This window comes from Tetrao urogallus, assembly GCF_951394365.1.
Source record: "Tetrao urogallus genome assembly, chromosome: 8".
NCBI lineage: Eukaryota > Metazoa > Chordata > Aves > Galliformes > Phasianidae > Tetrao > Tetrao urogallus.
In genome coordinates, this window is record NC_136821.1 from 30,140,661 (window position 1) to 30,156,801 (window position 16,141).

The 16,141-nt window shown below is 36.5% G+C and overlaps 1 protein-coding gene across 1 annotated transcript in view; it reads right to left on the reverse strand.

The window, feature by feature from the left end:
- Positions 1-661: 661 nt before the first annotated feature.
- The window catches only part of GULP1 (GULP PTB domain containing engulfment adaptor 1), a gene marked incomplete at both ends in the record, with an annotated part of 82,240 nt that continues 66,760 nt past the window's right edge, over positions 662-16,141 (reverse strand). The window contains 3 exons of the mRNA XM_079538892.1: positions 662-733; positions 8,059-8,153; positions 14,552-14,690. Coding sequence (XP_079395018.1) covers positions 662-733; positions 8,059-8,153; positions 14,552-14,690 — 306 coding nt within the window. The remainder of the gene's footprint in view (positions 734-8,058; positions 8,154-14,551; positions 14,691-16,141) is intronic.

Below are 16,141 nucleotides of genomic sequence, written 5' to 3' on the forward strand. Positions count from 1 at the left end.
AAACAGAGAGTAGGTACTTCTTCATTTCTGCAATTTAGCAGCTCTCCTATGCTATTAAATGTTAACTAACACACTATTTGTAAGCTTCTAAAACATGATTTAATGACCTAAAAATCTTCCGGATTTTATAAGCAAATAACAGATATACAGTGTAATAACTGTACACAGTAATAGAAATTAATTACAAGGCATACCAACTTTTTAAGCATATATTAATGGTTAATATTTTCTGCTTTTTCATCGCAACTGCGATTAATCATTTCACAGATGGAACTTTAAATAATGGCTTAAAAGCTTATTTTCAAAATACTGGCAAGTAAAGCATTACGTGAAAATCATGCTTGCATCTCTGCAGAGAGGTACGTGTGAGCTTTCTGAAGAACGCTTCCAGGCAAATAGTAGTAAAGAGTAGTAAACTTGGGCCAAAGTGCGAGGGAAAGAAACAACAGTGTAATTTAATTCATATTTCATAAACAAGTACAACTTTATACATTTGTACAGGGAAAGACTGGAACTAAGTCTTTTTGTTTTTACAGAAGCAAACCTCAAACGAGTTCACATGTTGAAAAAAAAGCATATTTTGGCACATGGATAATATTTGTGAATACATGTTCAGAATTAAAAAATACTGTGTAAGAATTTCACATTTAGTTGCTTGGCATCAGCATCTGCTGTCTAGTGGGTCAAGACAAAATACTGTGCCTTCAAGAGTTAATCCCATTTTGAACCCCTCCTGCAATGAAACAAAACACTGTTAATAAAAGAGAAAGTAATTTCTCGAGGATCATTTTCTCTATAAATATCTAAATTCCAGCTTATTTCTAGCTCAACTTCGAGGTACATAGCTAAGACTGTTCCAGAATGTTCCAGATGGTTCACAGGATAATTCACATTTACACTATTTAGTCAGTCAGTTTTCTTAACTTTCTCTCAGCCATGAATTTATAAAAGGACTTCACTCTAAGAAATACTGTGTGTAGATTAAGTAGTATTAGAATAAAAATATTGACTATTTGCATACATAAATTGATAGAAAAACAGGTTTCACTTGAATCATATTGAATGTGAGCAAAATTCAACACAATTTTTAAGTAGGAAAGATCAGATTGCTGTATGAGAAAAAGAAGTTTATTATATTCACACTTCAAAGAGATGCAAGTTGTGGATGTTGCTGTTAATACCAGATGTCTCGTACATTCAGCAATCCCTTTTATTAGAAGTAGTCTAATAATAAACGTAGTGGTACCCAACAAAATCTCAGGTTTGTTCTGAGTCATTCACTGTGCTGGTGGTGAGCATAACACTGAGAGGTGTTATGCTTTACACTCTATGGTTATCTGTGCTTCACCACAAGGCAAATAGAATAATACCTGTTTTACTGAAAATGATTGAAGGATGAATTTCAAATGCATGAAAGACTCAGCACTATCAAAATGCAGTGCTTTGAAAGGAGCAAATAGATTCTTAAGGAGTTAAACTCAAAATTTCTCATATTTTACTGGTAGAAAAACTACTATAAGCTATACAGTCCTGCTCTCTGCATTGAAAAGAATCATTTCCACAAGTAAACATTTATGGACTGACTGTCAGAAGAAAAGTCACCTTTGAATCCAGAAATGTTCAGTCTGTTTAGCAAAGGTATTGTCAAGCTGTAAGCAGCTGGAAACAAGGACTGAATAGAAATGCCATAAGAACATCAGCTCCAGCGGCACTTGTCACACTGCTCAGCTCAGTACTCTCTGAGCCTCCAATTCACTTGAAGAACGTTGGTTACGTGCTATGAAATCAATACTATGTGCTTTAATAAGGCAAGCGCCTTGTAATCAAACTAAATCTTGATGTAAGGTAGCCTGCACTGGGACTTGGCAGAAACTCAAGACTTGTCATAATGCACAGGAGTACCTCAGGAGTATACCTTTTGGCTTTAAAAGATCATTCACAAGTCAAAACAGCTTCATTTCAAACAAATGTAACCCCCAGGCTAGGTTTTAAGAGTCTGAATGTTTAATAAACCTACCAGAAAATGCCATCTGCAATGCTGAAAAATTCAATACACTTCCTGGAGATGATTACTAAATGGTCTGAGATTTTTCAGGCAAAGTCTGCATTTTCCTAACATTCATACAGTGAGCCAGCAGTGTTACCAGGCTGTAAGAATTCTCCAGTTGTGCTGCCAGGTTTGCCCTACCTGGGTGACATGATGTTGACAATGCTCGCTGGCATATCTGACTTTTTTCCCCTTCCCTTCTGTACTTTTCAACAAGCTAACAGGAGGAGCATTCAGTGCAAAAGATATTTCAAGCAAACAGAGTATGAAGTTCCAAGCCAGCATTCTGTCATAAATGAGACATTGGTTATTTACCCAAAGGATGCAGCTTCTTGATGCAACTGCAGTCAGAAGGCGACTGCTTACACAGGAGCACCAGCCCTAGGATTAGCGAGACAGTTCAATGTGCTGAATCATAAACCTCTCAGTTCCAGTGTGTCTGAAACTCTAATATTTTTAAGCATTTAGAAGCAGCTGCCAGTTTTGAGGCTGTAAAAGGGATAGTTTATGCTTCAACCTGAAGATTCTTGATGCAGCTATAATAGTAGAAAATCTATGGCAACTGGTCTATCAAGGACAACTTGATTTCTATCTCTGCTGGGAGCCCTTTCAAATCTCTGCCAGTCCTATAACCCAGCACACATCCTGTTCGTGTTCTGCATGCTCCTATCTTTCCTTTATACATTTCAGAACTGCTTGGTAATGTCTAACATAGCTGCATGTCCAGTGAGGTTTTTCTGGCCAGCCAAGAGCAAATCAGATCTGCACTATTTGTATGTGCGCTCATCTCACTGTTATACTGACCAGAGTGGATGGGTATGATATCCACCTACTATATATCACACAAAACTCACAGGGTCAGATTCAACAGTAACTAGCAGGTCCATCTTCTCATGGCAACCACAGGGTCAAAAAAAAACCCACAAACAGGACATCAGGGCAATCTGGAGAACCATCAGAGCATTTGTCAGAATTTAAAAGAATTCAGATTATTATTATTATTATTAAAGTTAGAGGAAAAGAAATCATAGGATTATAAACCAGGATACTCAAAGAAAGCTGTATTGACTCAATATTCCCATTAAATGCAGCACTCAAAAAGGGAAAACTTGAAAACATACTATTCCAGCAGAGAAAGGCAAAGGAATTGCAATCAAATTCCTTAAGATTAATAAAGCACAAACTTCAGATCTCCCACAGCCATCTCCATTCGAGCCCCACAGTTTTTGCCAGCTAGCTTCAAATTCTCCAATACTTCTGCAATCTGCACACCTATACTTCAGAAAATACACGATGATTGTAACAATAATAAAATTACCCAATCAGCTGTTGTCAGCCAAGATGCAAGACAAACAGTTTTTATGGAAAGATTTTCATTTACGTCCAGGCACAGCTGAAATGTGATTAGGGCAGGTAAGAGGACATAAAACAGAATGTCTGCAGCCTTATGTCAGTTTTCACAGTTATACTTCCTTTATACGCTCCTCTCATTTCTGATGGTTCTGCTTGAAGCTGCTGTATGTTTATTATAATATCCAGCATATGCCTGCCTTCTACTCTCCACTCCAAAACCCAGCATTCACAGCTGTAATAATAATGATGTCAGTTGGAATGGCTGAGTAATTATAAATTACACTTTATTTTTATCCTTTTTCTATTGAACTGGATTAATGTATCAAGCAGAATTCTTTTTCTTAAACATGACATATGGTCAGTACTTGGTACACATTACAAGCTATGTATCATCAATTTTAATACTGAGTATTTTAAATATTAAATTCAAGCATTTCAGATTCTTAGCATAACAGATTGCCCTTTCATTATACACCATATGCACCACAGCTTTTTGTACAGTCAGGGCTCAGGAAACAGTAATATTTGGTCAGAAAATATCTCAAATTGGCTGATTTTGAAGGAATGCAGACAAAGACCATCCCTGATACTGGACAGGAAAGGGAACATGAATGGCTATAAAATGTACACCTACACTATGCTTTACTTATGTGATCATATCTACATGACAGCCCTTTTTTACTTCCAAGATGACTTAACACACGCACTGAACATCTTAGTTACACAGAAAAACAACAATATTATACTAACATGTGATGGGTCTCCTAGAGATGCAAAGCTTATTTCCAATATGAAAAGTAATCAGAAAACAAACCATCTTCCAAAATTCTCAGTTAGTTTTTTTCTTTCTTTTTTACTATTCCATTTAAAAGCAACAAGCAGTAAAACACAAACTAATTCAATTTTATCACAAGGTAAATCTGCCAAAGTCAACCCATATGGCTCTTTCTGAGGTTAGATTGTTTATCCCTTCACCACCTGACTTCACTCAATGACCTTAAGTCAGCACAAACTCAGTGGACCAATGATAAATCAACAAGTATTGAGAAGACAATTTAGAGGGCTGAGCATAACTTATTTCGGATGGAAATTAGACAAGCCTCCTGACTACTTTGGGCTGTGCACGGAGAATGGTCTGCAGATCCTGCAGACTTTATAATATTAACTACCTTGAGATTTTAATAAATCATAGCAGCTGTTGCTAGTATGATTCAAGATCTAGGGAAACTTCACCACACTCCAAGATTTCTGGGAAAATAGATTCATTTTAATAATGTTTGGATGAAGTCAAAATAGAAAGGATGAAAATATGTTTCAGCATAAGGGTGGAGGAAACGGGAGGTTGGAGAGTCTTCAGAGAGATGTCTGTGCTGAAAAACTAGGATCTCAACACATGCTGGAGTTTTGAGCTCTCCAAAAAGATCAGCCGAGCTTGGAATAAGAAATAGAATAGATAGAATTTTGGATCCTCCCTGAAGTTTAAACATAAAACTATTCCCCCAGAGGTTGAGGAACTTGATCTGACTGCATTAAGTTCAGAATATCATATGCAAAGGAAAAGCACCTGTTCCTAAAGAGTTTATCCCCAGTGCCTCTTCAGTTCTGCTGTAATTTCTTCACCCACTTTGCTTACACGTCCTTTTCCAACACACATGTTCTCTAAGACAGCTTTTCTGCAGACTAGGGCATGCTTGCTGAGACTGAGTTAAAGGATTGGCCGGAGCTTTTCCAGCCACTGGTTGGCTCTGAGGTCGCTTGTTGGCCTCTCAGAGTGTGGGTTAAGCTGAATTTAACAATATATACCATATATAATACGTGGAGAAAAGCGTGGAGAAAAGGCGGCTGCAGCACAACCTCATTGCAGCCTTTCAGTACTCAAAGGGGGTCTATAAACAGGAGGGGAACTCTTTGAAAGGGTAGACAACAGCAAGACAAGGAGAAATGGTTTGAAGTTGAGGGAGGGAAGATATAGGTTGGATGTCAGGGGCAAGTTCTTCACTGAGAATGGTGAGGTGCTGGAACAGGCTGCCCAGAGATGTTGTGGATGCCCCGTCTCTAGAGGTGTTTGAGGCCACATTGCATGGGGCCTTGGGCAGCCTGGTCTAGTATTAAATGTGGAGGTTGGTGGCCCTGAATGTGGCAGGGGGATTGGAGATTCGTGGTCCTTGAGGTCCCTTCCAACCCTGGCCATTCTGTGAAAGCAGCTGACATTATTCTTAACTTCTCCTGAATTTTAGATTTCTTAGAGGACATCACATGCTTTGCGGTTTGACCTTTTGTGGCAAGCATTTACCTTTCCTCTTGTAGGCTGTTTCTAGCAACAAATGACCTCTAGCATCTTTGACTCATTTTAAGTTTGGAAGTAATTATCTCCAATTGAAAGAGCATTTATATAAGATGGCTGTACTGGTATAAAAATCTATGTAACCAAAGGTTTTACATAGACCATTTCATTAATGGCCATCTAAAGAACAGCACTGGACATTCCAGTATCACACCAGGAAAACAAAGAGTTGTAATATCAGCTGATCAAACAAATGAAAGAAGTTTAAAATCAGCTATCCTCACCTTAAAAATTGTAGGCTTCTAAAAATGCTAATGGCACTGACATACAGAATTGCATATATAAAATACAAATCTTAAAATCTTTTTTTATACATCCACATTCGCATGAAAATACAAAACAGTTATAAATGAAATTAAAGCATAAGAACACCAGACACGAGCATATATACATTTCAGTTATAAATGCTGTAAACACCATTATTAAAATATGATATACCAACCATCGCTGACGCTAGGCACCCAGGAAAGCATAAGAAGATAAAAGAGATAAGGAAAAAACATATTTCAATTTGTATTTTACACTACTGATTCATACAACCTACACAAACAACTTATATATGGCAAATATACTTAACACTGATCTAAAATGATAGAAGAATGTCATAGAAAAGTAACTTCCCATAGCTTTTGCTTTGTCCAAGTCAAAAGTGAATTTTTTTCCACATCCTCTCAGTTATGCACTTGACTTAACTGAATTAAACGTGAACAACTTTTTCATCAACACAAAAGTCTACTAATACATTTTCAGTCAAGGTGTCAAGGTAAGCTAGGTTCTCTGTGATACACATTCACAGATCAAACAAAAAAGAATAAGACATGTATGCACACAACACAGCAGACTACTTAACTAATGCAATATTATTTGCAACATAACATAGCAATACATAAAGATTAGTTTGTTTTGTCTTGTGTCAACAGAGTAGAAATTGATGTTGAGTTCTCCATTTCATGACTTATCAAAAACCTTTGATAAAGATTTCTACCGATCCATTTCTTGATGCTTCATAACATGACAGCACATAGAAGTCATAGCCTAAGAATATAAAATTTTGACTCGACACTATTCATAGTAAGAATTGCTAGTGTTTGATATTTACCTTTACACAGCACAGTATTCATAGATACTGTAGTTCACCTAGAACTGCCTATACTTAATAGAAACACAGATCTCTGTCAATGGGAAGTTCCTATGATTGTCTTGGTTGTTTTGTTTTTGTTTTCTACCAAAGGCCTTGACTGTGAATTCACAAAACACAAGTAATTCCAATGTAAGCGGAAAGAAAGCAGCTTTGGCTTTTAGCTGCTATCTAAAATTACACGGGCCAGAGTGCAGACGATCAAGAATAAACATTTCTTATTTCAAAGCGAGAGGAATTTTCTCCAGTGGTGCCATCCACATGGAAAACTCCTCCACATATAAATTTAGATGTCTCAATGAACAGGAATTTGAAAATTTTACTTAAAAAAATTAAACAGCAGTTAATTGTATTGAAGCCATTTAAAAATGTTTCTGCTGTTCTCTAGGCAGAAGGGAGGAAATCAGTGAGCCTGAGAACTTGCTCTTGTACTTTGTGGGCTCTCAAGACACAAGAGGTCTGGAAGCCCTGGGAACACTTTCTGCTGAGGAGCCAGCATCCTGGAAATTCAAGTTCCCAGTGTTTTCAGCCTTCCGTTTGCTGGCAGGCTGCTGTGAAAAAAAACAGATAAGCAACCTGGCAAGGAAATGGCAGTTTGCAGTTTGAGACTTAGCCCACAGTTTGAAGGCTTTCTCCTAGAACTGCTTCAAATTGAAACCAACATCTAAACAGATAGCATAGACTATTTCAGAATCAACAAACATTTCCTGATGAAAAAAGACCTGAGTTCTTGAATCAGTTCTCAGTAGTCTGTGGCCCAAAATGCAATAGTCAGGTATGACTATTTATAAAGGCAGCAGAAAATTTCTGAGGAATAACAAGGTCAACACGTATGTAGGCCTCTAACAACAGCTCTTTTTTAAACTTGCTCAGCCCCTTCCCAGCAAAGAAAAGCAGTGTCTATTTTGCTTACTGTGCTGGTAGGCCATAAATAATTTCAGGTGTCTGTCTGTGTTATTACCATGCAATAACATCTGTGAAGATCTTCAGGCTGATAAATTCTAATTCCAGTGAGTACAAAAATATTGGTTGTCTTCCTTTTACATATTTTTTCCCTCTCCTCTATGTATCTATGAGTGTACAGTCTGGAATTTGTTTTAAAATCACCATAAAAATGTATTGCAATAATATTCACACATCCAGAGAAAACTGCATAATTGATAACTCAATGGTTACCTGCATCTCGTCTAGCTTGGACTGAATGTCTGGAGGGAAATCTCCTGCTCCGCAGCTAAAAGGGTCAAAAGGTTCTGCCCCAAAAAGGTCTCTCTCTGGAAAAAGAGAAAAATGAGTCACTGAGGGAAACAGAATGAGCTATGACCTGCTCTCTGAAAAACTCAGCTTACATCTTACAAGCTGAATAACAGCACCTTCAGATATGAAAACGATTAACTGCAGTTTTTAAACATCCAAATTCAGAAGTCAGGTCTTGATTAGTTTTCCAAGACTAGATACTCAACAATTTTTTTCCAATAATGCAGCAACTTCTATTTAAGCCTTTATGGACCTTTCATTAAATGGTTGTGCTTTATAGAGGAATTTTAGGGACCTGAGGAGAAGAAATTCCAGTCTGAATAAGGGAGCTTCCACTGAAGTGCCTTCGGGAATCAGAGAGTTTGAATATTTCATAATTGAAGAGGGAACAGCTGGATGTCAACTGCCAAATTTCATTATGTCAGAAGCAAATACTCACTAACAAATTAGCCTTCATACCTCTTCATATCTGCCACTTCTGACCATCAGGTTAAGGACTTTTGTAAATTACCTTTACTCATGGAATTTCAGTTCTGCATTTGATAGAGTTTCTCAGTGCGCTGTTAGTAGTAAATAGAACTAATTACTAGAGTTGTAATTCTCAACCAAAGAACAGGTTGAATAAAAGAAACAAGGAAGAACAAGGAAGAATAAAAGAAAACACAGAAGACCATGATATGCAGCTTGCCCTAAAATTCCACTAAAACTGGATCCATAAATGCAATGACTGCACTTCTTTCCTCTGTCATGTCATACGGTTTCTCACTTCAAAAAGCAGGATCCTTTTCACTACTGAGGTGTTTTTTTTTTTGCATTTGTGTGTTTATTTTTTGAAACACCTCCAATCATATATATATATTTTTTTCCTTACTGGAACTGTGCAAGGCTAGTTCGTCCTCACATCTGACAGCCCAGATATTTTTACTTCTCAGTAATGGGAATATTTTTCTCTACATGACGGAGTGCCATCTATACAGACATGTTCTCTCCCATACTGTACTGACTGAAATTAGCATTAAACACATTTTGATGAAATGAAAACTAGCATTAAACACATTTTGATGAACTAGCATGAAACACACTGATGATAACACTCATAAAACAAAGTTAACACAGCTTCGTAATTGCTGAAGAGAATATTAAACTTCCTAACCTTCACAGTTGTCCAGGAAGAAACCTGGTAATCAGACTGCCTAACTCAAAATCACATTGGATTTGTGAGTAGGGAAAAGGACCCTTACTATCTAAGAAATTAATATTTTTCTGTTTTAGCTCCAGATTTTACTCTTAACATACAAGATATTCAAGCTGATAATTGACAACCTGACATTAAATCCAGGCTGTTACGTCACATTAAAAGGGCTGAAGAGTGTTAATATAGCTAAATAAAAGTCTTTATTTCATCATTTATAGAGTCCACATTCCAGGCCTGTACTTGTCTAGGCTTCTCAACATTCTATTCTGCAAATAAGTTTCTATGGGTTTTGACCTAATATTTGGTGTTACCACACCTGCATTGCACAGCATATTTCTTAAATAATTAGAATATTATGTTCCCATAATACTGTACAAGAACAAGTAGGAACTGGAGTAATTACATATTTATGCCATGGCTTAGCAGCTGTAGACTACCACATAGGAACAAGGGATGACCCAGATCTGACAACCTCATTCTGAAAGCCCACTTGAGTAAAAATAAAAAATCTAGCCTTTCCTGGCAGAGGCAGACTACCCTCATGCAAAACAGATATCAAGGAGAATAACCTAATAGAAAAATTAGGATCTACCTCATCCCTTGCCTCTCTCACAGACAAAATGGGTCTGCTCGAGTGTAAGTACTATCAGCATCCTTACATGTTCTTATACTCCTACTCAAGAGATATTCAGATGTGCAGCAGCTTTAACTTTCAATCTGACCTTTACTGGGGAAAAAATGATTATGTTTTATGTCCCACCTAAGTTTATTTGCTCATTATCTAGGTCCATTTATTTCTTTTTTTCTTCTCTTTGTTCCTCTTTTTCTTAAGTTCTTTTTACCCTAAAAAGGGAATCACAGAATCACAAAGAGCTGACAGTTTTCTATGTGGTCAGATAGCTTAAAGCAGCCAGTTTCAATACCAAGCCTTTGCAAACATTCAAGGAATGTATTTATGAAAGAACAGTAAAGAAAACAGTTCTTTAATTTCCAAGTACTGTAATTACATCACTATTTTTGAAAGCAAGTATTATGAACATTTCTCTGGACATCTTATTCATGCTCAAAGTATTATGCCTTTGTTTATGACAGTACTGAGCTAATTAAAAGGAGAATGGTAGAAGCTTTAACTCCTTCAGTGGAACATGCTTTCGTGTCAAAGGTAATTTCATTCAAATTGTTATTCAAGGCAGACTTTAAAATTGAACAGAGAAGAACTCATTATCAATGATGGAGCTACTAAGCCTTGCATAGAATCAAATTTTAAAGATAGTTATCTCCTAGCTGAATTTCCCTTAAATGTTTTGGGAAACCATCTCTCTCTATTACAATTTGATATTATTTCAATGAAATGGCTGTAAAAGTCTGTAGGACAACAGGCTCATTGCTTTTCTGCATTTTAAGTTCGTGTGTTGTCAGAGGGATTGCACTGCTGAGTCAAAGCACCATGAAATACTTTCAGTCAGTATTTTTCTTTGAAACAGAAGATGAATATGTGGAAACAGGATGAAATTTATTCACTGCAAAGCTCCACTGTTGCATGGCATTTCCATAACCTTTGCTGATGGTGTTTACTGTCCATTTTTAGCTCCATTTTAGCAGAAACAACACAAATCAGTAATATTTTATTTTATGCTGAAGTACTGGCAAGAAAACATGTTAAATATAATGACAGTAGCTTGCCTGGCACACTGTCCAAAATACCTGTAATATAGATAGGCATTTCTTTCTTCAGTACAAATGGTTAAATCTCTGAAAGCAATCCCATATATTTATACACATATAATTTCCTTTCCCTCCTTCTGGAAAATCCCTTTCCTTACTGGAGGAAAATAAAGTCACTGCTTGGAAAATCAGTGAACAAATTCAAGAACATAAAACAGTGATGCTTCACATCTGTAACTCAAAGTGCTGAAAGACATGAACAAGTAGTAAATTGTTATTTCTGGGGCTGACCTGACATTCAGGACAAGAAATAACCAACACTGGAGAACAGCAGTCTACATTCTGTAACAAGCTCAGAACTAGCAAGAATTAAACCAACAAAACTCTGCAAATATTTGGCATTTCTGCTTTGTTTTGCATCCCAAACTTCTTTACATTAGTTATCATCCAGACACAGAGTTATGCTGATATATGCTTTCCCCAAATGTCCTGGAGCAGCTGGAACGACAAATACAAATTAATCCACTGAAGATAAGTACCCAAGAAAATATTTGGAGTAAGCTAAGGGAATGAGGGCCAGAAAGCCTTTCCCTTAGCTGCAGGCTACTCCATACTTTTTTCTTTTGTAATTATTACAGCATAACAAGTGGTTCCATCATTATTCTAACAACAGATTCTGAAAAGATAAATCTTGGAGCAGATTTCTACACCTGCCAGTTGTGACCTTGGTTTTTGTAGGTCCTTTAAGTGAAAGAGTTTAAGTTTAAGTAATTCGACAGCATGTTTCCAGTTCTTTTCTGAGATACAGCAATGCTGTGCCAACAAGAAATATACACATTTCTCTTCACAATAACTTTCAAGGACTCTTGCAGTCCCTTACTCAATGCTCACAAGAAGCAGCAGCATAGTGTCAACACACCATTTTTGGTTGCTTTATGTGTACATCAGTTTTTCAGTTAAGCAATTATTATTATACTGGGCTGCAATGCTTATGTTTAGCCTGTAAGCCATGGACTGTAAAATCAGCTCTAGAAGTAGTAATCCTCTGCAACATTTCAGGTTAAAATCAAACTCTGGAAAGGGCTTTTGTTTGTAAAAGAATCACCCCTTTTGTAATTGTTACCTAAGGGGACATGGTGTATTTGCTCAATCTACAAATTCCTGCCCAAAGAACATTACATTTTCTCCTTTAAAATAGAAAAAAAAAAAAAAAACCAACCATCCTACTATTACTGACATATCTAGTAGTGCATAGACATTTACCGAGTAGTGTGGCTATACTGCTAAATAAGAATTGAAAACTTCAAGAATCTTTTCACTTTTTAAAAATCTCGAATGATTTGGAGATAATTATCTTTCAAAGGAAGGCCACTGCTGCACTCTTCTTAGAGTGCTAGGCTTTACGAACTATTTGCTGAGAGCTGTTCAAAGCAAAAGGTATTTATAACTCAATTATACAGTTATATGGTTATAAAAATATAAAAAAACTAACATTATCTTATAATTCTCAAGGGCTGTGGCAAAGGGAGTGAGAAGAACATGAAGACATGACCTCAGAATAAGTGAGACTGCACTTTGGCTCCTTTGGTTGCCACCCATCTGACTTGTATTGGAGAAAGAAATGCCAGACTGTCTCTACTGGCACCAATAACATATAAAACAATGTATTATTGTACACTATTAGTACTGCAAAATTACTCAGATTGAATGAAGTTCTTAAGGGATCTGAACTTTCTCATCTAACACAGTAAGTACTTGTTTGATTAGAAAGTGTTCTACTTCCTAACTGCCTTTTTTAAATACATCAAAAGATGTTAATAGCTTATGAATGCAATCATTTGCAATGTACAATGTAACAAGCTATGTGGAATATTAGGAAATTAGAATAGTAGGAAAAACCTCTTCTCTGCAAGAGTGGTGAAGTACTGGAAAAGGTTGCCCAGGGAGGTGGTTGAGTCACCATCCCTGGAGGCATTTAAGGATAAGGAAGATGTAATACTTAGGGACATGGTCTAGCAAGCAATACTGATGGTAGGTGGACTGTTGGACTAGATGATTTTAGAGGTCTTTTTCAACCTTAATGACCCTGATTCTGTGACATAGCCTGAAAATGCATGGCTCAATAGTATACAGACTGCTACATCATTCTGTAATCCTCTCTCCGAAGCAAGGCACACAGAGGAGTGCACAGAATTAGCAGGCAGCTGGTGAGATGCGGCACTGACCAGCTACGTCTCTGAAATCTGTAATCATAATTGAAAATCAAATAAAACAAATGCAGAATAAACACAATGCTTTTAAATAGTGCATATTGTTAAGTTATCCCCATTTTTTTCTGTATTGTAAAGCCCAGTGTTTAAACAAATACAGAGACCAGAAAAGTAGAGTACTCAAAATTACTCTGACTTCCATGTAAGCCCACAAAATTTCTAGCAGTGATTTCAATGGCACTGAGGCAGGACAACAGCTAAAACCAAACATCTCACCTTGTAATCCAAGTTACTACTTTTGAAGCTGCATATGCACGTTGAAATCAATTTTATGGCAGTATCTACAGTTTCATGAGAAAAGCTCAAATTTTTTTTTTTTGGGGGGGGGGGAGGGCGTTGAAGCTTCTACATGAGGCACAAGGGAAGATGCTCATCAACTCCAGTTTTACAATTTATCATTACAACCGTGCTTGCATTCATACCTGAAAATTCTCTATATTAGGAATGTTACCCAAAATGGACAGAAACTCTTCAAATATGATCTTAAACTGCAGCAACCAGTGACATTAATGTTCTTTATCCATACTAAAATAAGTATGAATGAGAGAAAATGCTACATGCACACATGTATTCCTACAACCTCCAGCACCACTTGTGTGTATGCTTCCTCCTCCTCCCCGAGCCGTTTCCAAAGCTTTCAAAAACTATCTCTGGATTCCTACAAGTTTTCCAGCTAAGCTGAAAATATTATCCTAATTGCCTTTAAGCATCTGAAAACTAAAATTGCTATTATTAAACATCTTTAAGAGATTTTCAGGAGCAGTCCACAAATCTGCAGAATTTCATCAACTATAACTGAAAAGCAAAGCAGTACATGATATGACAAGTGATGTTAAAAATATTATTTCATTAGACTATATTTTGATGGATTTCTTCAGCTCTTCCTTCTTTATCATCATCACCACATTCACATACTGTATTCCCAAGAAACATAGGGTTTAGATGCCATAGCTATAGCAAGGAAAGAACAAGGAACTGAAAATATTTCCTCAATTAACTACAAGAAACACATAGCAAAAGAAAGGCCACATTATCATCCCCAGACAGACTCCTTCAAACTGTTTAAATAATATTTTCAGCAAGTAAATATATTTATAATGCAACTTGGCAGCAACATCAACTTCAGGAAGATGGTATTAAAATTGAATGGTATTATCAAACGTAACTTAGAGAACCTGTATCTGACTTTTCATGCAAAACATGTTTTTTTGTTTTTTTTGTTTTTTATGTTTTCCTAAACAATGTAAGATTAAGCAAAAATTAGGTCAGTTGTCAAAGAACTTACTGATCTCTGCAGATCTACTGGGTACTGGAGGAGGCTGTGTACCATTGCGAGTAGGTGTTGATGACTGAGGGGATATGGGAGAAAAGGGAACCATATCAAAGATGTCAGTGGAGGGCGATTTAGGTGTCACACAGCCTGCCTACAACAGGACAATAAATATTAGGGCAACGTTTCACATGAAAAAAAAAAAAAAAATCACAACACTGATTTTTTTCAGCATGCAGATAAGAATTACAGTTTTTAAAAAGATGAAAAAAAACCAAAACATCAGCATGCACAAAACAGCTCCTGACACCAAGCAATTGGCATTTGCAGTTCAGAGTCTCAGACATGCTAAAACTCTCCAAATACATAAGCAGCATTGTCATTATTTTCAATAAATCTAGCACAACCAGACATGTATCACAGTAAAACCTGAAAAAGCTGGTAATTAACAGTTCTATACTCTCAAACTGAATACAGATGTGTTCAACAAGACCCGGTTAAGAAAATATGGCAACAATGATGTACTATGCTCCTGAATGCACAGAACAAGAAGCTAAAATTAAAAGACACGATCCCAATCATTTCTTCTTCACTAATTCTTTCTTGTGCCATCAAAAATCCCACAGGGATGGAAATGTCACATGTATTTTTTGGTAAGTAACAACCTGGACATACAATACATTGAATACTGGTATCAGAAATTAAACTCTTATCTTTCATTGAGAAACAGAAGTGAAGTCATTCATAAAACACAAAACTTTGATAGGCTTCTAAAAAAAATACTAGATAAGCAAATAAACCCTAAATACAACAACCGCGATCACTCTACAGCCTTATTTAACTTCCAATCACCCATTCCTCCTGCCATCAGTCCATTAATTGAGGGCTTTCCAATTGACATTAATTGACACTAAAACAGGTGATGAAATAGCTTAGAATTCTGATTGACAAGCTGAAGGTAAAATACATATGCAAAATGATAATGATAATTTCATTAATTAGACAACACAAAATAAAAGCCTTCTACATATGAGAAAGGCTGTGCTGACGGGCAGAATCTTAAAATAAGATTCAGTTTGACTAGAATATTCACATAAAAATTTATAATTACAGTTTTAATTAGACAGACTCCTTTATTGAAATAAACATGAATATCACAATGTGGCAAATAAATTTATCTTTCACAATGCTGAGAGTTTCAGGGCCCTAAAACTCAATTTGCTATGCTTTTTTTAGTGTCTCTGCTGCAGTAATTGAAGCTGTCACTCATAACACACAACAAATCTCTAAGGCAAACCCTTGGGAAGCCTCAAACTGCCTCTCTTCCTCTCCAGAGGCTGCAGTGGCTGCAGATAGGGAAAGCACTTTGACCTACGGATCTTTCACTGTGTACACTGCTTAAAAATGAAAGTCTACTTGTAAGTCCAACATTACCTATTAGGTGTTTTGAGTTCATACTTTTAAATTTGGATTTGGAAAGATCTGAAACACTTCAATACTTCATAAAAAACAAGGATATTTCTACCTAGATGTACTGAAATGACAAGCATAAAAGCAAGCCACGTGTCACATGCTGCTTTTTTCCTATTAAAAAAACAAAAACAA